The sequence below is a fragment of the Pongo pygmaeus genome, chromosome 19 (assembly GCF_028885625.2).
Source record: "Pongo pygmaeus isolate AG05252 chromosome 19, NHGRI_mPonPyg2-v2.0_pri, whole genome shotgun sequence".
Taxonomy (NCBI): Eukaryota; Metazoa; Chordata; class Mammalia; order Primates; family Hominidae; genus Pongo; species Pongo pygmaeus.
In genome coordinates this window covers 98,507,933-98,531,124 of record NC_072392.2, presented here as the reverse complement: position 1 = coordinate 98,531,124, position 23,192 = coordinate 98,507,933, and the positions used below count along the sequence as shown (strand labels likewise).

At 56.9% G+C, this 23,192-nt stretch overlaps 3 protein-coding genes across 13 annotated transcripts in view; 1 reads left to right on the top strand and 2 right to left on the bottom strand.

Annotated features, from left to right (window-relative positions):
• The window catches only part of SLC26A11 (solute carrier family 26 member 11), a 29,888-nt gene extending 18,892 nt beyond the window's left edge, over window positions 1-10,996 (bottom strand). For 4 of the 6 annotated variants that reach the window (XM_063656907.1, XM_063656906.1, XM_054457847.2 and 1 more), the window contains exons 1-6: window positions 10,896-10,977; window positions 9,586-9,833; window positions 8,530-8,722; window positions 7,985-8,070; window positions 5,637-5,716; window positions 3,591-3,733 (exon numbers count right to left, since the gene is read on the bottom strand). In XM_063656907.1, the coding sequence (XP_063512977.1) occupies window positions 3,591-3,733; window positions 5,637-5,716; window positions 7,985-8,070; window positions 8,530-8,722; window positions 9,586-9,831 (748 nt within the window). In that variant the 5' untranslated portion in view covers window positions 9,832-9,833; window positions 10,896-10,977. Of the gene's footprint in view, window positions 1-3,590; window positions 3,734-5,636; window positions 5,717-7,984; window positions 8,071-8,529; window positions 8,723-9,585; window positions 9,834-10,895 lie in introns of all 6 variants that reach the window. The other 2 variants (XM_054457842.2, XM_063656909.1) reach the window with 2 other exon arrangements.
• Window positions 10,997-11,007: 11 nt separating this feature from the next.
• Window positions 11,008-21,829, top strand: SGSH (N-sulfoglucosamine sulfohydrolase). Its single transcript, XM_054457840.2, has 8 exons — window positions 11,008-11,169; window positions 14,137-14,297; window positions 16,188-16,293; window positions 16,561-16,711; window positions 16,997-17,153; window positions 17,440-17,521; window positions 19,029-19,232; window positions 20,273-21,829. Exons 1-8 carry the CDS (start codon window positions 11,082-11,084, stop codon window positions 20,830-20,832), a joined length of 1,509 nt encoding a protein of 502 aa, XP_054313815.2. The 5' UTR covers window positions 11,008-11,081; the 3' UTR covers window positions 20,833-21,829.
• Window positions 21,778-23,192, bottom strand: part of CARD14 (caspase recruitment domain family member 14) — a 35,408-nt gene continuing 33,993 nt past the window's right edge. For all 6 annotated transcript variants that reach the window (XM_054457832.2, XM_054457828.2, XM_054457829.2 and 3 more), the window contains exon 21: window positions 21,778-22,964. In XM_054457832.2, coding sequence (XP_054313807.2) covers window positions 22,757-22,964 — 208 coding nt within the window. In that variant the 3' untranslated portion in view covers window positions 21,778-22,756. The remainder of the gene's footprint in view (window positions 22,965-23,192) is intronic.

Sequence of the window (23,192 nt, the reverse complement as noted above, 5' to 3'; positions counted from 1 at the left end):
GGGATGCAACTAAAGTAGTGCTAGGAGTAAAATTTACAGCATTTAAACAACTATATTAGAAAAGAAGACAGGTCTCAAATCAAAGACCTAGGCTTCCACCTTAAGAATTTGAAAAAAACTCCAGGCACGGTGGCTCATGCCTGTAATCCCAGCACTTTGGGAGGCCGAGGCAGGTGGATCACCTGAGGTCAGGGGTTCGAGACCAGCCTGGCCAATATGGTGAAACCCCGTCTCTATAAAAATACAAAAAATTAGCCAGGCATGGTAGCACACGCCTGTAATCCCAGCTACTTGGGAGGCTGAGGCAGGAGAATCACTTGAACCCGGGAGGGGGAGGTTGCAGTGAGCCGAGATCACACCACTGTACTCCAACCTGGGGGACAAGAGCGAAACTCCGTCTCAAAAAAAAAAGGATAAAGTTAACTGAAAATAAATAGAAGAAAGGAAATAATAAAGGCCCAAGCAGAAATCAATGAACTAGAAAACAAAAGCAAAAGGGAGATCAATGAAACCAAAAGCTGGTTCTTTGAGAGGATCGTAACATTGACACACTTCTAGACACACCATTCAGGAAAAAAGGCAGATGACTTGGGCAAAGTCCTGTTCTGCCTCTTCCCAGCCGCGTGGCCTTGAGAAGTTCTGTTTTATTTTTCGTCTTGCAGAGGCTCACTTTCCTCATTGACAAAATGGAGAAAATAATAAACTCATTCTCAAAGCTGTTATAAGAATCAAAAGCTTTTTAAGTAGTTTCCTAAGACAATGCTACACACGCTGGGGAGAAAGGAAACAGCAGCCCTACCCTGTAAATGTTTCTGAAGTTTCTGTACATTACAATGTTTTGACATCTTAAAAGACCTTTCTGGCTGCAGAGAGATTGCCTTCAGGGTTAGGCAAGTACTAGAGACAAAAGCAGCCCCAAGTGTCTCTGATATGCCAGCTAACCGCTCTGGAGCCATCCTTCCTCCACCAGCCTGGCCTGCACCCCCGGAGGCAAGATTTTTCTGCCTTAAGCCTGAAGCCCACCAAAATTCCTCCAACTGCCAGTCCTAAGCTGGTCACCTCTTTTCACCTTGCCTTTATCATGAAAACCTCAATAAAGGCTGTGGTCTAAACCACAGCTTTGGCTTCTCCTCCTGGCCACTCTGGTGTCCTCTGACATGGCCCTACGTAGCATGCTGTGCCTGCGTCTCTGGGACCTGTGAGTACAATAAACTGGTTTTCTTCCTGAGCCTTTCTCTGTCTCCCCTTGTGGCCACACCTGACTGATCATCTCATAAAGTCATACAAAACAAGTCTCTGAAAAACATGGGGTCTCTAAGCATTTATTTCCCAAACTTTGACTTCTTTTTTTTTTTTTTTTGAGAAGGAGCCTCACTCTGTTGCCAGGCTGGAGTGCAATGGTGCAATCTTGGCTCACTATAACCTCCACCTCCCGGGTTCAAGCAATTCTCCTGCCTCAACCTCCTGAGTAGCTGGGATCACAGGCACACGCCACCACACCCAGCTAATTTTTGTATTTTTAGTAGAGACGGGGTTTTGCCACGTTGGCCAGGCTGGTTTCAAACTCCTGACCTCAGGTGCTCTGCCTCCCTTGGCCTCCAAAAGTGCTGGGATTACAGGCGTGAGCCACCGTGCCCAGCTTCCAAACTTTGACTTCTAAGGTGATCCCATGAATCCCCTGGGCATGCCCTGAAGAATACAGACTCTGATTCAGAGATCTGGGGTGGGGCCTGAGATCCTGCCTTTCCAGTAAGCTCCCAGGGGATGCCCAGTGCCCAGGCTGCTGGTCCCAGGCCACACTCTGAGTCTCAAGGTTTAAGATAACAAAGCATAGGCCGGGCGCAGTGGCTCACGCCTGTAATCTCAGCACTTTGGGAGGCTGAGGCAGGTGGATCACTTGAGGTCAGGAGTTCGAGACCAGCCTGGCCAACATGGTGAAACCCCGTCTCTACTAAAAATACAAAAATTAGTCGAGTGTGGTGGTGCACGCCTGTAATTCCAGCTACTCAGGAAGCTGAGGCGGGATAATCGCTTGAAACCAGGAGGCAGGTTGCAGTGAGCCAAGATCATGCCAGTGCACTCCAGCCTGGGCAACAGAGTGAGACACTGTCTCCAAAAAAAAAAAAAAGATAACAAAGCATTTTCACTATTTCGCGGACAACTGAACTAAAGCTCAGGAACTTCGGAAGCTACTTTGCAAGTCTAAACCCAGGCCAGGCTGGACTGGAAGCTGGACATCTCCACTCTAAACTCAGCATCCTCTGCACCATACCAGGCTCTCAGTGTTCATCGCGGCCTCTAGTCGGCTGAACAGGATCCAGGGAAAGACCACAGGGAACAGACCAGCCTGGGCAGGCGGAAGTGACTGAAGAGCTAAATCCAGCCACCCTCTCTCTCCTACGGCTGTTGGATTTTGCAGCCCCCAAACAGCAAGGCCGAGCTTGGGCTATTCTGAGCTTAATCTGTCCCCTCGGCTCTGAGAAGGTTCGGAGTCACCTATGCTTCCTGACTTTCCTGGGTGTGCCTTCCTCTCTAGGCATCCCTGCCCGGTGCTCAGCCAGGGGACCCGTGCCCATCCTGGATGCACTGAGAAGAGGCTTCCACCTCCCCCAGGGTGGTCCTTCACCTGCTGACAGCCCTGCTGCTCCTCCACGATGCAGCCCTCACCACCCCTTTCTCAAAGGACCCTTGGTTGTCTGTGGCTCAGCCTGCAGCCTCCACACCTGAAGCTGAAGTTGTACCCCCATAAGCTGCACAATTCAAACAGAGCCTGTTGTTCTCTGCGGAATTTGTTCTGTCTCCCCAGGACCTGCCAGTAGACTGGGTTTCTCCACTCGGTGCCACTGACATTTTGGGCCAGATCACTGTTTGCTGTGGAAGGCTGTGCGCCGTCAGGGGCTTAGTGGCATTCCTTGCCTCTCCTCACTAGTTGCCAGCAGCTGCCTCGCCCGGTGGTATCCACCAAAAATGTCTCCCAACATTGCCAAATGTCTCCAGGGGGCAAAACTGCTTCAGGTTGAGAACTACCACAGCCGGCCAGTTCTCAGCTCTGGCTGCATCAGAACCCACCGAGTTTGGTTCGGAGTTTTAAATGTCCCAGAGTTTGGGCTGGGCACTGTGGCTCACACCTGTAATCCTAGCACTTCGGGAGGCCGAGGCAGGCAGATCATTCGAGGTCAGGAGTTTGAGACCAACGTGGTCAATATGGTAAAACCCTGTCTCTACTAAAAATACAAAAATCCGTCGGGCGTGGTGGCATGTGCCTGTAATCCCAGCTACTCAGGAGGCTGAGGCAGGAGAATCACATGAACCTGGGAGGCGGAGATTGCAGTGAGCCGAGATCACGCCACTGCACTCCAGCCTGGGCAACAGAGCGAAACTCCATCTCAAAAAAAATTAATTAATTAATTAATTAATTAAATAAAATAAAAAGTACATGTCCCAGAGTTTGGTGTGGTGTTTTAAATGTCCCAATGCTCAAGTGACACCCAGACCAATGACATGAGAATCTCTAGGGTGGGATTAGGACTCCCCAAGTGACCCCAACCTGCAGCCAAGGTTGCATACGATGTCAGCCAGAGGCCCCGCACCTGTCGTGGCAGCCCAGACCAGCCCACGGCTGAGCCGCACACCGGGGGGCATCTCGGGGTGGACGGGAGGCATGTGGTCCCGCATCAGCTTCAGCACCAGCAGCAGCAGCATGCAGACCAGCCCCAGGACGGCATCACCTACCCTGTGGACAGGCAGAGGACTGGTCACCACCCAGCTTGGCCCAAGCCTCCTGCTGACTCAAGTGTCCTGCTGCTGCTTAAGCGGAGAGGCGCCAAGAAACTCCCAGGGGAGGCCCAACGCCCAGGCTGCTGGTCCCAGACCACAGTGAGTATCACAAGGAAATAAAGCATTTTCAATATTTTCACTGTTTCACAGGCACTTAGCTAAAGCTCAGGAACTTTAGCAAGCTACTCTGCAAGACCAAACACCGCCTAGACTGAGATGTTTTCTCCTAAGCAATATGCATCCCTGTTCTACTTCAAAACTCAATTCAAAATTCAGTAAGTACACAGGCTTCGGCACGACAGGCAGTGGAGAGGCCTGGGTCACGATGGTGGCGGGGCGACGTGCTCACATTTTCACTCCCGTAGCTCTCTGGGACTCAAGTCTGTGGAACAGGATCTGGTGAGTGACCACAGGGAGCGGGGACCAGCCTGAGCAGCTGATGCTCTCTGCAGGTGGCTCTAGAACATGTCTGCCAAACCCACAGCCTGTGGGCCACGTGCTGCCTGGGGCAGCTTTGAATGTGGCCCAACACAAATTTGTAAACTTTCTTAAAACATTATGAGTTCTTTAAATGATTTTTTTCTAGCTCATCAGCTATCATTAGTGTATTTTATGTACAGCCCAAGACAATTCTTCCTGTGTGGCCCAGGGAAGACAAGATTGGACACCCTGCTCCAGACATTCTAGAAGGCTTAGGACTAAACGGTCAGTAAGGCCCCTTTTACATGACAGTCCGTGACGTTCTCTGACTGGTCAGGCTCCGTAATCACTGCTCCCCCATCCGGCCGACCCCTGCCCACTGGTGCCTCTGAAGGACAAGGAACCCACTAGCTTCCAGCTGAGTTCAGCTGCTGGGAAGCTTTGGCAGCAGATCAGAGGGGAGGGGAAGATGGTCCAGGATCACCTCCACTCCCTCCAGGCCACAGCACTGGGCAGCCATCTCTACAGCTCCCCCAGATCACTTCCTCCTCCAGCCCCTTCCAGCCAGAGAGGTAGAGAGGTATCCTGCCTTCCCGCTGGATGGTCTGGCAGGGAGGTACCCCTCATCAGAGGCTTTTTCTTTCGGGGGTGGGGGACGGAGATGGAGTCTCGCTCTATCACCCAGGCTGGAGTGCAGTGGCATGATCTCAGCTCACTGCAACCTCCGCCTCGCGGGTTCAAGCGATCCTCCTGCCTCAGCCTCCCAAATAGCTGAGACTACAGGCACGCACCATCACACCCAACGAATTTTTGTATTTTTAGTAGAGACGGAGTTTCACCATGTTGACCAGGCTGGTCTTGAACTCCTGACCTAAGGTGATCTGCCCGCCTGGGCTTCCCAAAGTGCTGGGATTACAGGTGTGAGCCACAGTGCCCGGCCATCGGAGGCTTTTTAAACCACCTGAGGAAAATGCTTGGGTCTCCTCATCTCTCATCACAGCTCCACCTGCCGTCCCTGCACCATCTGCATTCTGTCTGCGTTAGCTCCCCCACGCCCTGTGTTCTCTTCCTTAACAAATCACAACCTGGGAGAGACACACTGCCTTCTTTTTCTTTACACAATCTCTCCCCATTCCTGTCCCCTAAGAAAGCTCTGTGGAGAGAGGAACATTGTCCTGCTCTGGCTCCCCAGAGCAGAGCTTCTCCAACTCTCCCCTTCGCGCAGACCACGGGCCTCCTGTTAAAACGCTGGCTCTGATAGGGCAAGTCTGCAAAGGGCTGAGAGTCTCATTTCTTGCCAGCTAGCAGGTGCTGCTGATGGGGCTGCTCTGGGGACCCGTTTGAGCAGTCACCAGGGGTGGAAATTGAGGTGGGGGCTGGGAGAGGAGGTGTGGAAGGAGGAGCTTCCTTATAGGAGGGAGGAACAAAGCCCGGGGTACCTGGTCTCTGCGATCCTGAGGAAGGTGTGGTACACCTGCAGGAAGAACTGCCTGGGGATGTTCTGTAGTCCCAGCAGGTTCTGTCCAAACACAGAGATGCTGATCAGAGGCTGTGCTCCCAAACCAAGGCCATCTGTCCCCAGCTCCCCGCCCACCTCCCCTAGGGCTGAGACAGTGTCCCCCTGCCCTGCCCCCAACCCTCATTCCTGGGGCCCATCTTAGGGGCTCAGGGGTCCATCTGCCCACTCCCAACGGCCCTTAGGGCAGGAGATCAAAGCTACCCTTGGAGGAGACAGTACTTCACAATTACTGGGTCAGTGATACGTTTCTCTAAATTACTTTTCTCATAAAAAACAATGTAGGTGACCTCACAGCAGGCAGACAGGTTCTACAGCTTGATGGCCAGGGGCCATGGGCTGCCTGGCCCCACCCCCATTGGCTCCAGGCCACTCAGTGGCCTGGCCCCCTGCAATGTAGACCCTTGCTGCCATTGGCTTGATAACGCGTCCCTCACTAGGTGTCCCGCCACCCCCCAGCCCTGCTGCTGCGGGAGGAAAAATCTCATCGAGGTGTGCAGATGTGGAGGGCTCCGAGGGGCTTCAAGAAACCAGGTTGGGGAGTCCTCGGCAAAGTAGGAGCCTCCCACCACGATACCAGCTCTGAGGTCCTGGGCAGGAGAAGGCACTCTATCCTGTGTTTTAGTTTAGTTTTTTTTTCTTTGGGAGGGGGTCTTGCTTGCTCTGTGGCCCAGGCTCCAGTGATCCTCCCACCTCAGCCTCCCACGTAGCTGGGATCCACAGTGCAGGCACAGCTTGCGCTTTAGTTCTTTACGTCGACTGAGACCCAACAGGAGTCAGAGAGGAAAGTTGAGGCCCTGGCTCCCAGGGCCACAGGCTCAAGGACCCTGCCCTAAAACTGCTACGCACAGGGTGGGTGGGGTTAGGACATCCTGTGGGGCAGACTCTGGGACTGTTGGGGTAGGGTCTTCTGTCCTGGGCCTGTCAGGAGGACGCCCTCCCTCCAGATGGCTGCAGAGTCCCTGGGTGGGGCTAGGGTTGCCAAGTATGAAGGCATGAACGAGGCACTCCCCACTCTCACTGGGATCCTATAAAAGAACCTTCTTGATAACTAAAATGATGTTTCCAGAATAAAGAACCAACCATGCCCTGAAATAGCATTTGCCAAGCTAACCCTGAGAGATGTGTGTAGATAATGTACAAACCACTCTCACCCACACCTAAGGTGGTCTCTCCTTTCTCAAATGGAAATAATGATACATCTACCTCCCGGGTTGTGTGGAGAATTACACATGGAGAGTGTCCTGCCTAGTGCCTCGCATGTAACAAGAGTGCAAAAAGTGTCTACTTTAGTCACACACACACTCTCTCTCACACTCACACACACTCACACTCACACACTCTCACATTCTCACACACACTCTCACACACTCACACTCACACACACTCACACTCTCACACACACACACTCTCACACACACTCTCTCTCATACACACTCTCCTGTCCTTGGTCTTCCCATGGTACCTCCATCAGGGAAGACTGTCTCAGGCCAGCCTGGAACAGAGCCTGGCTTGGGGAAGATGACCTGCAGTGACACAGGGTCAGGAGGCAGCATGTGACCCTAGTCTGCCATGAGGGCCGCATGGTCCCATCTGTGGAACTGGGCTCACTTCACTCCACACACACCCAACTAAGCACGCCCCTACTGCACCAGTCCAGTGCTGGGCAGCCATGGCTGGGAGAAGGACAGTTCCTGCCCTCGAGGAACTTACAACCCAGCAAAAAGAGAATAAATTACACCCTCAGCTGACGACTGATTTTAGTACTTCTTATAAATGTTTTAAAAGGAAATATAAAATGCATGGTATTTAAAAAATATTAAATAGAAACCAGAAAAAAAAAGCACAAAACAAAACCATCTAGCTAAATTGGCATGGGGAAATAATTTGCTTGTAGAAATTCTAGCAGCATGCTCGTGACCAGTGGGGCCTGCTGGGTGTGCCCAGTGCAGGGAGAACAGAGCTACGTCACAGAGCCAGCCAAGCACACTGGCACGGAAACCCAGGCAAGAGCAGGGGGATGGAATTACCGGCCCCCAAGTTACCCGCTGTAAAATCCAACCATCATGTGACATCCCTCACAGGAGGGTCATTTTATTAACAGGGGACCCATGAGAGCACCGCGTGCTTCTTGACCCATGGAAGACAATCTGAAACAGCAAGACGTCCACTGGCCACAGGGATCAGGACTGGCCTCGGTCCTGCTCCCGCCATCCCTGTGCCAACGAGCGGCGGCCAAAGAGCAGTGCCCTGGGTGGGTGCCGTGCCTACCTTGATCTGTCCAAAGCCGATGGTGACGGCAGCAGCAGAGGTGAAGCCTTTAATGACGGGGCAGGAAATGAAGTCCAGCAGGAACCCTGGCCGGCCAAGAGGGGACACCGAGCTGGTCCCAGCTCCACTCAGTCCCAGAGGATGAGGGGAGATGTGAGCTGGGGAAGGTGGTATGGGTGGGATTGGGAAGCAGATACTGCAGCTAAGGACTGGGGTAACACACCCTGTTTGGCCGTTTTTGGAGAGCAGAAAAGGGAGACTGGTGTCTGAGGCCACAGGCACTTCTCCAAGTGTCCTGGCCTCTAAGCAGAAAAGAGTAGACTAAGAGCCAAGCGCCCCACCCCCTCCACCACCCACCCACCTACACACACACACACACACACACACCCCAACACACACACACAACACACACACACGACACACACACCCCCACAACACACACACACACACACACACACACAACACACACAGGGATAGACCTTGAAATGCAAACAAGCAAATGCTGAGGTCAAGGGCATCCCCTTGGCAAGAAGGTAGAACCTCACCCAAACGCAGGACCCCCATGGCCAGCTGGATGCAGCCGGACAGGAAGGCCAGCAGCACAGCGTAGGCGGGCTCGTGGAAGGTGTAGAAGGAGACCAGGAGGGACATAATGGCGGTGGGGCCCAGAGTCACATCCCGGGAGGTGCCCAGGAAGAAATACACGAAGCAGCCCATGAAGGCAGTGTAGAGACCATACTGTGGGGAGAGACGGCGGTGAGCACTCAGGAGGCCGAGGCCCATCCACCAGCTCCCTAGTGTGCGTGTCCAAGCTCGGGATGTGTGGGTGTCAGCTGTGTCCAGGCCCAGGTTAGAGGTGCACCTCCCTACCCTGTGGGTGGACCTGCAGTGACCAGGAGGCCACTTTTTTAGCAGCACCCAACCAGGGCCTCAGGGTGCAGACAGCCAGGCAGAGGGGTCGGTGCAGGCCCACGTGCTGTGTCCAAGTCTGAGGAAGCATTCTTTTTTCTTTTTGAGAGGGAGTCTCACTCTGTCGCCCAGGCTGGAGTGCAGTGGCACAATCTCGGCTCACTGCAAGCTCCGCCTCCTGGGTTCACGCCATTCTCCTGCCTCAGCCTCCCAGGTAGCTGGGACAACAGGCGCCCGCCACCACACCCGGCTAATTTTTGGTATTTTTAGTAGAGAAGGGGTTTCACCGTGTTAGCCAGGGTGGTCTCGATCTCCTGACCTTGTGATCCGCCTGCCTCGGCCTCCCAAAGTGCTGGGATTACAGGCGAGAGCCACCACACCCAGGCTAATTTTTGTATTTTTAGTGGAGACGGAGTTTCATCATTTTGGTCAGGCTGGTCTTGAACTCCTGAGGCCTCTGTGAGTCATCTCGCTTGGCCCCTCCATAACCAGCTCAGTGTCTGTGTGTGCCTAACAGGCATAGGAGCCTGGGTCGGCCCAGAGTCAGTCAGTCATGCGTCACACACTGTAAACCAAAGGTTCCTTGGGGCCCAGGGGCTGGAAACCTGGAATCGCTGATGGTGCCTGGGATTGATACTGTGTATTCTGCACTGCTTCTGAGATATGGCTGGCAGCAGGGTCAGACACCTCACCTGGGGCGGGAGTCCAGCCACTTCAGCATAGGCCAGCGACTGGGGAATGGCAGTGAGGCCAACGGAGAGGCCGGCGACGAAATCCATCTTCAGCCACTGCAGGGAGTAGCTGGGCAGCCACGCCAGGATAGGCAGCCTCCTCTGCACGGCCGCAGGGGAGCAGCAGCAGGAACAGCAGCAGGTGCTCGGGGCCATCCCGGGGCCAGAGGACCTGGCCTGACCCAGCGCCGTCACCGAAGAAGGCATCTCTACGGTGGGGTTAAGGGGTGCAGGTGACATAGACCAGCAGTCAGAGCGTGGCCTTTGAAGAACCCGGCAACACTGGTCAGGGTCGGCAGGTGTCAGGAGAGGTCACCATGGGTCTCCCCTCCCCGGGGGGGCTGAACCAGACTGCTCTGAGATGAAGCCAACAACGTGCGCAAGACGGGGACTGGGCCAAGACTGGAGGGCCCACCCCGTCCATCATCACCCTCTCTCCCTGAATCCCCCCCGTGCAAATCCTGGGTGCCTTCTGTCCCTCCACCCTCAACTCTCCCAGATAAGAAACTGATAAGCGATTTCTTATTGAGAAGTCTGAAGACTAATTAGGCTCAACACTTCTGGCCCCTGGAGAACCGACTTCCTTTGCTTTTTTTTCCCTCTCCCCAGGGAATTTAACGGCGAGCAGCGCAGAGAGAAGCACGGCCCGCGGGCGCACCCTAGGCTGGCGGGGGGTGCGGGTGGCAGCCGGGAGATCCGGAGGGACTCCGACGTTTTCCAACTGCGCACCAAGGCGGGCTCCACCCGCTACGGTGGACTGCGGCGCTCTTGGGAGAGTGGGGGGGTCCTCCGCTCCTGAGGCCACGCCTCGCTCAGTCCCCACCTGTGGCTTTCACAGCCCTGGAGTTCTAGTTGCCTCTGGGAGGACATCAGAGGCGCCCGGTCAATTCAGGACCACAGCATCTTCCAGGGCCCCGGCGCCCGCGCGCAGAGCCGCCACCCCCACCCCCCAACGCCCCCGGCCGCTCCGCTCCGGGCAAAATCCACTCCCCGGCCCCCGGCCCCGCCCACAAGGCCGCTGGCTCCGGATCCTGGGGTCTCCGAAGGAGACCCTGCGCCACCTGACCGTCCGCGGTCCCCTGGCCCCGAGCAAGGCCGAGCGCCGCGGGGACCCGGGTAGGGACGCGGCGGGGGAGTGGTCCCCACGAGAGGCCCCCGCACTTTCAGACTCCGCGCTGGCCCCCGCGTCGGCTGCCCCCGGCGACCCCGGCCACTGTCCGCACCCCCTGCCCCTGGTCCCCCCTCGCCGCCCTCGCGGGCCACGGACTCACCCACTCGGCGTTGCGGCTTGGGGTCTCCCGGCGTCGCCGCAGCTGGGTCCGCAGGAATCGCCGGGGACAGGCCGGGGCGGGGTCTGGCGCGCACGTGACCGGGGGCGGGGCGGGGGCGGGGCCGAGCGGGAGACCAGAGCCGGAGCCGGAGCCGGATCCCGAGCCCGAGCCCGAGCCGCCGCCGCCATGCGCCGCCCCGGGCCCGCCTGCTGCGCGCTGCTGCTAGTCCTGGGGCTCTGCCGGGCGCGCCCCCGGAACGCACTGCTGCTCCTCGGTGAGTGCGGGCGCCGCGCCACCACGCCCACCTGCTGTGGCCCGGGGAAGTGGCCACCGGCCTCCTCCCCGCCCGTGGTCAGTGCTGACCCTAGTGTGCCCTGCCCTTGTATCCCCCACTGCCATTCCCCCTCGTCCTCCTCTCTGTGCCGCCCCCAGACTCTTCATGGGTGTCTCCCCAGAGAGGGCAGCAAGGGCTGGAGGAGTGAGCCCCAGCATCCAGCACCCCTACGCTTACCTCCTGCCGCCTGTCCCACCCTCCTCTGAGCCTGCCCAGCCAGGGCTCAGGGGTCCACGGATCTCAGATCCCTCTCGGGAGGGGATCCCAGAGGAGGGGCTGGTGCTGCAGTCCCCAGAGACTGCAGACAGGGTGCCCTCCTGGCTCTCATCTCCGCCCCGCTGTAATCATTTCCGACCCCAGAGCCTGTGGCTCAGCTGTCTTTTCCCTTGTCCCAAGGGCACAGCCCTCCACCACCCACCCACCACCGTCTCCCCCAACCCCAGTCCCTCTCAGAAACCCCAGGTTCCTCCAGAGCAAGCACCGTGCTGCTCACAAGACTTCCGGTTTGGGTAATCAAGGCTCTGGCTCATGACAAGTGACAAGGCCAAACCCAAGGCCTGCGATTCTTTCCCCTTCTGAGGTCTGGCGCCCTGCCAGTTGCCCTCTTTCTGATTAATTCTGTGGTTTCTGGGCGGGGGTTCGGCTCACTGTAACATGAACAGCTCTCCTGCCAACTCCTCGCCTCCCAGAGACACAGCGGAGAATCTGCATGGACCCTCATCTGCGGATCAGGATTCCTACAGGAGGCTTTCAGAGCCCAGGCTATGCGGCCCCTGGGCTAGGGGCTTTCTTAGCACGGACTGCCATGGATCGGCCTAAACAGAAATGTATTTCTCACAATTCTGTGGGCTGAAAATCCAAGGTCAGGGTGCCAGCTTGGTTAGGTTCCAGTGAGGGTCCACTTTCGGCTTACAGGTGGTCACCCTCTCACTGTTTCCTCACATGACAAAGCGGATGGGGGTGGTCTCACTTCCTTTTCCTTTTTCCTTTCTTTCTTTTCTTTTTTTTTTTTTTGTGAGACATGGTCTCACTCTGTCACCCAGGCTGGAGCACAGTAGCACAATCACAGCTCACTGCAGCCTCAACCTCCCAGGCTCAAGTGATCCTCCTGCCTCAGCCTCCCAAGTGGCTGGGACCTCAGGTGCACATCACCATGCCCGGCTAATTTTTGTATTTTTTGTAGAGACAAGTTCTCACTGTGTTGCCCAGGCTGGTCTCGAACTCCTGGGCTCAAGCGATCTTCCTGCCTTGACCTCCCAGGTGCTGGGCTTATAGGCATGAAACACTGCACCCGGCCCTCTCTTTCTTTTCCTGTAAGTCCACAGTCCTGTCAGATCAGGGTCTCATCCTTATGATTCATTTATCCTTAATTAAGGACCCTGTCTCCAGATACAGTGATGTTGGCATTAGGGCTTCAGCATATGAATTCTGGGAGGACACAGTTCAGATCATAGCAGGCCCACAGCCAAGTGCCGAGACACTCTGGGTTTGGAGAAGGGCAGCTTTCTTCCTGGCCTGCGGGTACGGAGCAGAGCCCATCCCGCTCTCCCTCCAGGTTTACCTGGCTGCCATGTGCTCATACCCCGTGGGTACTGTGGGGTGGAGGATGGGAGCCCAACTGGAAGATGTCCAGCCTCCTCTGTCCATCCATGGACCACATTGCCTCTGAGGGAACTGGGGAAAGTGTTGGTCCTGGGGGTTCCCACCAGCCTCTCCTGTGGTGCCCCCAGTGTCCTCTACTCCACAGCAGGGGGAAGAAGCTTGGTGTGGTTGTAGGAGTTCAGCGGCCTGTCCCTGTTTCCCGCTGCCCAGTGTGTGGCCTTGGGTACTGCACCTCACCTTTCTGGGCCTCAGCTGCTTTGTGTAGGATGAAAGGGTTGAAATAGACAACCTGCAAGGTCACTAGGCCTTTGAGATGGCATCAGTGAGAAGCAGTGGTGGGACGCACACACATAGATCTTTAGATGCGCCCCGGGCGAGGCTCTTCTGCCCTCTGCCCCACGCAGTTTCCACTGAGCCCAGAATTGCCCAGCAGTTCTGTGGCCATGCATTCAGCCGCTGTCTGCCTAAATGCCTAGCCGGCTAACATGCCCCCCTAGGTAGCATGCCTGCTGGGGTATCATCAAGCTTGTTGGGATATCATGCCTGCTGGGGTATCATCAAGCTTGTTGGGATATCATGCCTGCTGGGGTATCATCAAGCTTGTTGGGATATCATGCCTGCATGAGTATCTTGCCCACTCGGGTACCATGCCTGCCTACTAACATACCTACGCAGGTACCAGGCCTGCCTGGGTACTATGCCCATCTGCTTATACCCACCAGCTATCAGTCCAGCCTGTGTACCGTGCCCACCTGCCAACATACCCACTGGGTATCATGCCTGCTTAGGGTATCATCAAGCTTATTGTGGTATGATGCCTGCTTATCATGTCCACTTGGATACCATGCCTGCCTGCTAACATACCAACCAGACATCATCCCTGCTGGATACCAGTCTACCTGCTAACATACCCACTGGTATCAGGCCTGCCTGGGTACCATGCCTACCTGCTTATACCTACCATCTATCAGTCCAGCCTCCATACCATGCTCACCTGCCAACATACCCACCATCTATCAGTCCAGCCTCCATACCATGCTCACCTGCTAACATACCCACCAAGTATCAGACCTGATAACATGCCCTCTGATACCATGCTTGCCTGATGAACCCACTCGGGTGTCATACCTCCTAGGTAATGAAGTGCTCTGTCACGATAGCATTTCGTGCTGAGCGTTCACACTGAGCCAGTACCATGCCCACCTGGGTGTCTCGCCTCCTGGCATCACAGTCCCAGCCTCCCTCACTCCCAGTGCTGTTTCTCGTGACCGCAGCCGACCGTGTGCTGTCTTCCACCTTACACAGCGGATGACGGAGGCTTTGAGAGTGGCGCGTACAACAACAGCGCCATCGCCACCCCGCACCTGGATGCTTTGGCCCGCCGCAGCCTCCTCTTCCGCAACGCCTTCACCTCGGTCAGCAGCTGCTCTCCCAGCCGCGCCAGCCTCCTCACTGGCCTGCCCCAGGTGAGGTGCAAGGGGCGGGAGGGGGGGATGGGCAGGGAGTAGGCAGGCCGCGTCCGGGGCCCAGGCCTCTGCCACGTCTCCCATCCCCGGGCTCCCGGGGGGTGTTGCCCACTTTCCCTCCCACCTTCAGGAGGAGGCATAGCCTTTGGCCGTGAGTGCAGACTAGGGGCTCCGACTTACCCGCCAGCCCTGGCTCCACTGCTGTGTGTGGCCTTGAGCAAGTAACCTACCTCCCTGTGCCTCAGTTTCCTCATCTGTAAGACGGTGGGCATAATGAGATGCCACTCTAGTTATGGGGATTGGCGGGGCTAATGCTTCATATGTAAACACTTAGTGCGAGGCCTGGTGAGCTCACTCAGCGTGAACCGCCATCGCCACACTGTCCCAGGAACGCTGTGGTGCAGGGAGCGGCCGCCGTTAGGGCACACACGCTGCTATTTTACTGTGGTAAAATGCACAAACATCAACGTTCCCATCTTAGCCATTTTTCAGCGCACAGTTCCGGGGCCTTAAGTGCATTCACAGTGTTGCGCAGCCATCACCACCATCCAGCTCCAGAACTTTTCCATCTTCCCAAACAGAAGCTCTGTCCCATGAAACACCAGCTCCACATTCTCCCTCCCCATCCCCTGTCTCTATGAATCTGACTGCTCCAGGGGCCACATAAGAGTGGAATTGCACAGGACTAGTCCTTTGTTTTTTTGAGTTGGAGTCTCACTCTGTCACCCAGGCTGGAGTGCAGTGGTGCAATCTCGGCTCACTGCAACCTCTGCCTCCCAGGTTCCAGCGATTCTCCTGCCTCAGCCTCCCGAGTAGCTGGGATTACAGGTGTGCGCCACCACACCTAATTTTTGTATTTTTAGTAGAGATGGAGTTTCATCATGTTGGTCAGGCTGGTTTCAAACTCCTGGCCTCAAGTGATCTGCCCGCCTCGACCTCCCAAAGTGCTGGGATTACAGGCATGAGCCACCGCGCCTGGCCCCGCTTTTGTGTCCATACTTCACTCAGCACAATGTCCTCAGGTTTAACCATATGCTCTAGCGCGAGTCAGAACTTCCCTCCTCTTCAGGGCTGAGTCATATTCCAGTGGATGGATGGGCCCCGCATTTTGCTTCTCCATATTCATCCGTCAGTGGGCACTTGGGTTGCTGCTACCCTTTGGCTGTTGTGAATAAAGCTATTATGAACATGGGTGTTTAAGGACACTTATTCTTTTAGTCTCACTCTGTTGCCCAGGCTGGAGTGCAGTGGTGCCATCTCAGTTCACTGCAACCTCCACCTCTCAGGTTCAAGCCATTCTCCTAACTCAGCCTCCCGAGTAGCTGGGACTACAGGCACCCGCCACTACGCCCAGCTAATTTTTGTATTTTTAGTAGAGACGAGGTTTCACCATGTTGGCCAGGCTGGTCTCAGTCTCCTGACCTCATGATCCACCCGCCTTGGCCTCCCAAAGTGCCGGGATTACAGGCGTGAGCCACCGCGCCTGGCCGGCAGTCTGAGTTTTTAAAATGTACGATATCTTTTACAATATAAAATAACTAGGTAATAAAACAAGGCCTGGCCCTGTCTTTTTCACTCTGTAACGTGTGATCATAACAGAAGAGTTCAAAAGTACGGATACGCAAAAGGAACATCAAGGCCACCCTCGTGCCGGTGCACGCCCTCCAGGTCTCCTTCTTTCTTGCGAATTCCTCCTTTCACGGGAGGGACCCATGGCCCTATTGCGCAGGGAGTGGGAGGTACAGCCAGTCTCTCTGGGTGCTGGCCACTCGAAGTCTAAGTCAGGGCCCCAAGAAGGCCCCTGGGGATGGGAGGGCTGTGGGAGAACAGGTGCGGCAGGCGGGCCCTGGCTGCCTGGGGGCCCTGGACCTCATGCGCCTTTGCTGGCAGCATCAGAATGGGATGTACGGGCTGCACCAGGACGTGCACCACTTCAACTCCTTCGACAAGGTGCGGAGCCTGCCGCTGCTGCTCAGCCAAGCTGGTGTGCGCACAGGTGAGGAACCCGTGCCGAGGACACGGCGTGGGGTAAGGCACAGAGGCCAGGCCAGAGCCCAGGAGGTTCGGCACCTTGTCCCAAGGCACCCTCAGCCCCTGTGGCCTGCCCTTAGCTCTTGTTCCAAAGGATCTGGGCCTGGGTCTCCTGGCTGGGCTGTGTGTCCACAAGAACCCACAGTGCGCTTAGGGCCGAGAGGGGCAGAGAAGGGAGCAGAAGGGGTTGGGAGGCTGAAGGGACTCTGGACAGGCCTCTCTTCCCGCCCAGGCATCATTGGGAAGAAGCACGTGGGGCCAGAGACCGTGTACCCGTTTGACTTTGCGTACACGGAGGAGAATGGCTCCGTCCTCCAGGTGGGGCGGAACATCACTAGAATTAAGCTGCTCGTCCGGAAATTCCTGCAGACTCAGGACGACCGGTACGAGTCAGGGCCCCTGCCCCTTCCCCCTGGCGGCCGGTCCCAGAGCACAGCCCGGAGTCTTCAGGCGGGATGCATGGGCCCCCACATGGCTAGAATGGGGCAGGGGAGAAGGTTCCAGGTACTCAAGTTAGCCTGGTCAGAGGGAGAAGGGACGTGGGGAAACTGAGGCAGTGAGGGTCACAGGTTGACTTCCAGATGCAGAGGAGGAGGCAGAGCCGAGGGGCTTCCTGTGCCAGGCGGCAATGGCCCCGCAGCCTTGGCAATGAGCCTCCTCCCGTGCAGGTCTTTCTTCCTCTATGTCGCCTTCCACGACCCCCACCGCTGTGGGCACTCCCAGCCCCAGTACGGAACCTTCTGCGAGAAGTTTGGCAACGGAAAGAGCGGCATGGGCCGTATCCCAGACTGGACCCCCCAGGCCTACGACCCACTGGACGTGCTGGTAGGACGGCCCCTCCCACGTTTCAGGACTCCCGTCAGCCATGGGTCCGGGACCCTGGCCTCCTGCGAGCTTGCAGCCCTGGCCCTAGATGATGAAGAAAGACGCTCTGACCAAATCGGATTCAGGTTCCCATCCTCAGGGCCACAGAGAGAAGCATAGACAGACGGGGTGGTCCAGAGTGAGGCTGTTCTGGGCTAATCCATTTGCAGGAGGCCCCGGGGAGAAGGCTGGACACTGCTCCCCCAGTCCGTCTGTTCTAAGCCTGGCTCCCCACTGCCTGCCCCAGGTGCCTTACTTCGTCCCCAACACCCCGGCAGCCCGAGCCGACCTGGCCGCTCAGTACACCACCATCGGCCGCATGGACCAAGGTGGGCTTGCAGAACCGGGCACTGGAGGGGGTGCCATGGCCTGGGTCCCCCGTCCTGGGCCAGCACCCTCTCAGGTCACAGCAGAGTGTGGGTGAGGGTCCCAGTGTGGCAGGCCCTGTGCTGCAGCTGGCAGAGCCCACAATGAGAGGAGGGGCCTGTGGGTGGCATCAGGACCCACCCCCGGGGCTGCCCTGATGTGGACCTGCTCCTGGGCTGGGGCCTTTGGGTGCCCCAGAGGTTGCGTGAAGACTTCAGATACTTCCAGCCACAGGACCTGGGTCAGATTTGGGGGTTTGGAGTTCCTTAGCATATGCAGATGGAGAACTTGAGGTGTGTGAGTTTTTTGCGGTTGATGGCTTACAGTGACCAAAATTTGTACTCTCACAGTTCAGGAGGCCAGAAGTTTGAAATCAAGGTGTCAGCAGGGCCACGCTCCCCTGAAGGTTTAGGGGAGACCCTGCCTTTCCTCTTCCAGCTTCTGGGGACTGCGCCAGTGCTGGGCATTCCTGGGCTGGAGGCAGCATCGCCCCCATCCCCACTGAGGCCTTCACACGGCCTTTTTTCCTTTTTTCCTGTGTCTCCTCTTCTGTCTGTGTCTCCACTTCTTCTTCTTTTTTTTTTTTTTTGAGACCAAGTCTCGCCCTGTCACCCAGGCGGGAATGCAGTGGGGTAATCTCAGCTCACTACAACCACCGCCTCCCAGGTTCAAGCGATTCTTCTGTCTCAGCCTCCAGAGTAGCTAGGACTGCAATCGCACGCCACCACGCCCAACTAATTTTTATATTTTTAGTAGACATGGGATTTCACCATATTGGCCAGGCTGGTCTTGAACTGCTGACCTCGTGATCCGCCCGCCTCAGCCTCCCAAAGTGCTGGGATTACAGGCGTGAGGCACTGCGCCCGGCCTGTTTCCGCTTCTTATAAGGACCCCGTCGGGTTTAGGGCCTACCTGAGCACTTCAGGATGGTTTTGTCCCAGGATCTTTATTTGCGAAGTTCCCCTTTCCAAACAAGGCCCCCTTCACAGATTCCAGCACACATGTCTTTTGGGGTCAGGGGTCACCATTTAACCCATGACAGGAGGTCGGGACCTTTGCCATTTCCCTGTTGGTGCTGTGAATTCTTAGTGAGCTGGGAAGGAGTGGGTATAGAGGAAGCCTTGTCTTCTGGCCCCTGCCCTATTTGCTCCATGGGACAGACACGAGATTCTGAAGAACTCAGAAGGTGGCAGGCACCAGGGAGCAGCTGCCTGAGGGTGACACAGAAGTGCCAAGGGATGGCTGGAGTCCCTGGAGGCCCATTCGAGGCCTGCTCAGGGAATGGGAGCTGGACGGAGCTGGGCAAGAGCTGGGCAAGAGCCAGGGCCATTGGGAAGAACTACAGGGTGCTTTCAAATCCGGAAAGCGCTGGAGCCCAGCGGCCGGATGAAGCAGCGGGTGGGTCTGCACACACCCGCTGCCTCCCTGCGTGTCTGCGGCTGAGCTCTGCTTCCCGGCCCCTCACCACAGGAGTTGGACTGGTGCTCCAGGAGCTGCGTGACGCCGGTGTCCTGAACGACACACTGGTGATCTTCACGTCCGACAACGGGATCCCCTTCCCCAGCGGCAGGACCAACCTGTACTGGCCGGGCACTGCTGAACCCTTACTGGTGTCATCCCCGGAGCACCCAAAACGCTGGGGCCAAGTCAGCGAGGCCTACGTGAGCCTCCTAGGTATGCCTCTGTCTGTCTCCATCAGGGAAGGGGTGGGAGTGGATCTGGGACGGTGCCACGACCTGTCAGATGCTGCTCCACACCCGTTACCTAATGTGGCTCTCATATCATCTGGGTGAGGAAGGGACTGTCACTCCCACTCTACAGAAGGAAAGAATGAGGCTCAGAGAGGTGAAGTAAGCTGCTCAGGATTGCACAGCTGGTAAGCACTAAGCTAGGATTCTCGCTTGGATGCTGCTGCTTTCAAAACCATTGCCTTTTCCCCGCCTACCTCCGATGAGCTTCAGAATCACCTGGGATGCTTGTTAATATCCAAATTGCAAACCCCAGGGTGTCCAATTCAGTAGATCCTGGTGGGCTCAAGAATTTGCATGTCTGACAAGTTCCCAGGTGATGCCGATACTGTGGGCCTGGGGACCCCTCTCTGAGCATCTGTGCACCCCATCCTGCCTTCCTGGGGGACCCAAAGCACCTCATGACCCTGCTCATTTCTAAAAAGACCTAGGACATCTAGTCCCATGTTATGGACGTGCAGACAAAGACATGGGTGCAGGAAGACTTTGTGAGGGGCTCGGGGTGAGCCCTTCGGCACAGGGCAGAGGCTCGAGTGTCCTGCCCACTGCCTGGCAGAGCCTCCAGGTGGGATGGGCCTGGGACAGCAGCAAACTCAGGTTCCCTTTCCCTCCGAGCTCGTGGCCCACATCTCTCTCTGGCCCCAAATTATGAGCCAGCAGCACTGTGGCCACACCCACCCCAGGGCTGGAGTAGACGAGCTACCGAAAAGGAGACTTCTTTTCTGGTCCATGGGATTTTAGAAGGATCCTAAATGTCACCAAATCAGGGCCTCTTGTTATACCATTCAAGGCACCATGGCCTAGAGAGATGACGCGGCGGTGAGAGGTGTCGGCTCGACAAGGCACCTCCCGCTGCTGATTGGATTGGAGAAGGTAGCCACCCAGAGTGGCGTAGGTTCGGCCCTTCCGAGGGCAGCTCCTGTGTGCTGAGGGCTCTGCTGCTCTGAGATACCGCATCCCTTCCAGACCTCACGCCCACCATCTTGGATTGGTTCTCCATCCCGTACCCCAGCTACGCCATCTTTGGCTCGAAGACCGTCCACCTCACTGGCCGGTCCCTCTTGCCGGCGCTGGAGGCCGAGCCCCTCTGGGCCACCGTCTTTGGCAGCCAGAGCCACCACGAAGTCACCATGTCCTACCCCATGCGCTCCGTGCAGCACCGGAACTTCCGCCTCGTGCACAACCTCAACTTCAAGATGCCCTTTCCCATCGACCAGGACTTCTACATCTCACCCACCTTCCAGGACCTCCTGAACCGCACCACAGCTGGTCAGCCCACGGGCTGGTACAAGGACCTCCATCATTACTACTACCGGGCGCGCTGGGAGCTCTACGACCAGAGCCAGGACCCCCACGAGACCCAGAACCTGGCCACCGACCCGCGCTTTGCCCAGGTTCTGGAGATGCTTCGGGCCCAGCTGGCCAAGTGGCAGTGGGAGACCCACGACCCCTGGGTGTGTGCCCCTGACGGCGTCCTGGAGGAGAAGCTCTCTCCCCAGTGCCAGCCCCTCCACAATGAGCTGTGACCATCCCAGGAGGCCTTTGCAAACATCCCAGACATGTCCCAGACACATCCTACACATGTCCGTGTGGCCGGCAGACTGGGGAGTAGTGACAACAGCCCTTCCGTCCGCACTCCTGTCCAAGGAGGGTTCTTCCTTCCTGTGGGGTCACTCCTGCCATTGCCTGGAGGGGGACCAGAGCAGGGGACCAGAGCATGGGACCAGAGCATGTGCCCAGCCCCTCCTCCACCAGGGGCACTGCCATCATGGCAGGGGACACAGCTGTCCTTGTGTCTGAACCATGTCCCGGCACAGGAATTCTAGACATATGTGGTCTGCGGACAGGGCAGCACCCCCAGCCCATGACAAGGGAGTCCTGTTTTCTGGCTTGGTTTGGGGACCTGCAAATGGGAGGCCTGAGGCCCTCTTCAGGCTTCAGCAGCCACAGATACTTCTGAGCCCTTCACAGAGAGCAGGCAGGGGCTTCGGTGCCGCGTGGGCAGTACGCAGGTCCCAGCCACGCTCACCTGGGAGCACGGCGCCTGGCTCTTACCAGCGTCTGGCCTAGAGGAAGCCTTTGCGCGACCTTTGGGCAGGTTTCTGCTGCTTCTGTTTTGCCCCACCGTCAAGTCCCTGTTCCCCAGGCGGGTTTCGGCTGATTGGCGGCAGGCTCCCTGAGTAATGAGCTTGAACCCGTGGTGTTTCTGGGCAGAGGCTTATCTTTTTTGTGAGTGTCCAAAGATGAAGGCATGGCGATGCCCGTCCTCTGGCTTGGGTTAATTCTTCGGTGACGTCGGCGTTGCTGGGAGAATGCGCCATTCCTGCCCTGCCTCCACCCACCTCGGGAGCAGAAGCCTGGCCTGGACACCCCTTGAAGGAGAGGGCGCTTCCTTGAGTATGTGGGCTCCCTTTGCCCTTCCCTCCCCATCACTCCATACTGGGGTGGGCTGGAGGAAGCCACAGGCCAGCTATTGTAAAAGCTTTTTATTTTAGTAAAATATACAGAAGTTCTTTTTCTGAACTCGTTTATGATGATACCAACCTGAATTCTAGAACAGCTTCCTGATTCTTGGACACTGCTGTCAAAATGACATTCAGTCTGCAACAGCCCCAGGAGGCAGGGGCAAGGGCAGGTGCTGGGGGACCTGGGTCCTCCCCGAGCCCTGAAGGTGGAGTAAAGATGTTTGGCCCAAAACGGGCTGGGGTGCAAAGCCGGGTCAAGGAAAGGCAGAGTCTACTGGGCCTTGTACAGGGGTACTGGTGCCAGGCTTCTCCGGGACACCCCCACCGAACGGGCACGGAGGCCACGGGGCACAGACCCACTGAAAGTACCGTCTCCACCACCCAGAGGCTTTATTTACAAGTAAACACACTGGTCTCTGTAAACTGGAGTTCCTGAGGCGTTGCAGCCTCAGAAGCTGAGAGAAGGTGGCTGGGGTCGCAGCATATGTGGGCTTGTGCCTCTGCCCCGGGCAAGGGTGGCAGCGACCTTGGGGGCCACCCGGGCTCCCCACCCACTGCCTTTGTGCTTTTGGAGTGAGCCTTTGACACATCAAAATGTAAAAGGGAAGTGCAGCCCCCATAGATTTGAATCGGGCCTGCAGACAGGCAGTTTTCCAGAGAGGTCCAGGGCCTCCAGTTCTAGGGAAGGCATGGAAGACGTCCCTCCTGTCCCGCTGCAGAAACATTCTCAGGGTTTCCAGTTCAGACCATGCCAAGCCTGGTGAAGGGTGAAGATGTTTCCACAGAAAAGTGTGCAGTTACAAGTGGCTTCACCGTGTGCGACCTGCACGTGGTGAGGGTTCAAGGTTAGATCCCAGCCAGTGGGGAGAGCCAGACTCATGTGCCAAGGAGCCCACAGCTGTGCCAAGAGGGCCTGGGCTGAGGAACAGGACTGCATTAACAGGCACACAGAGGCCCCCACAGTCCTGGGAAGGGGCACGGTGCATCACCGGGGGCTCTGTTCCGTCCACACCACCTTCTTCTGCTCGTCGGCGATGGCCTGGTGGACACAGCTGAGCAGGCCGTCCAGGTCGCTCCAGCCGTCAGGAGCCAGGCTGCTGTATAGACAGGGCGCCCGGTCCAGGTCTCCCTCCTCCTGCCTGGCAGCCTCCAGGAGCTGCTCCTCTGAGGTGCCCAACCGCTGTAGGCCCTTCCTGCACAGGCCAGAGTTGCGGGGAGCGGGCTCAGGGGAGAGCAAGGGCCCAGGAGCCCCGGCTAGGGTAGTGATGACACGCACCCAAACACCCCTGAACACAGGTGGCCTCGCTTTGAGGGGACCTTGTAAAGAAAATAGGCCCCAGGCCCCAGTGGTGGGCGGCAGGTTGTCTAGAACACAGCCTTGGCTCCTGGAGTAGAAAGGGCACACTAGCAGGACATCTCAG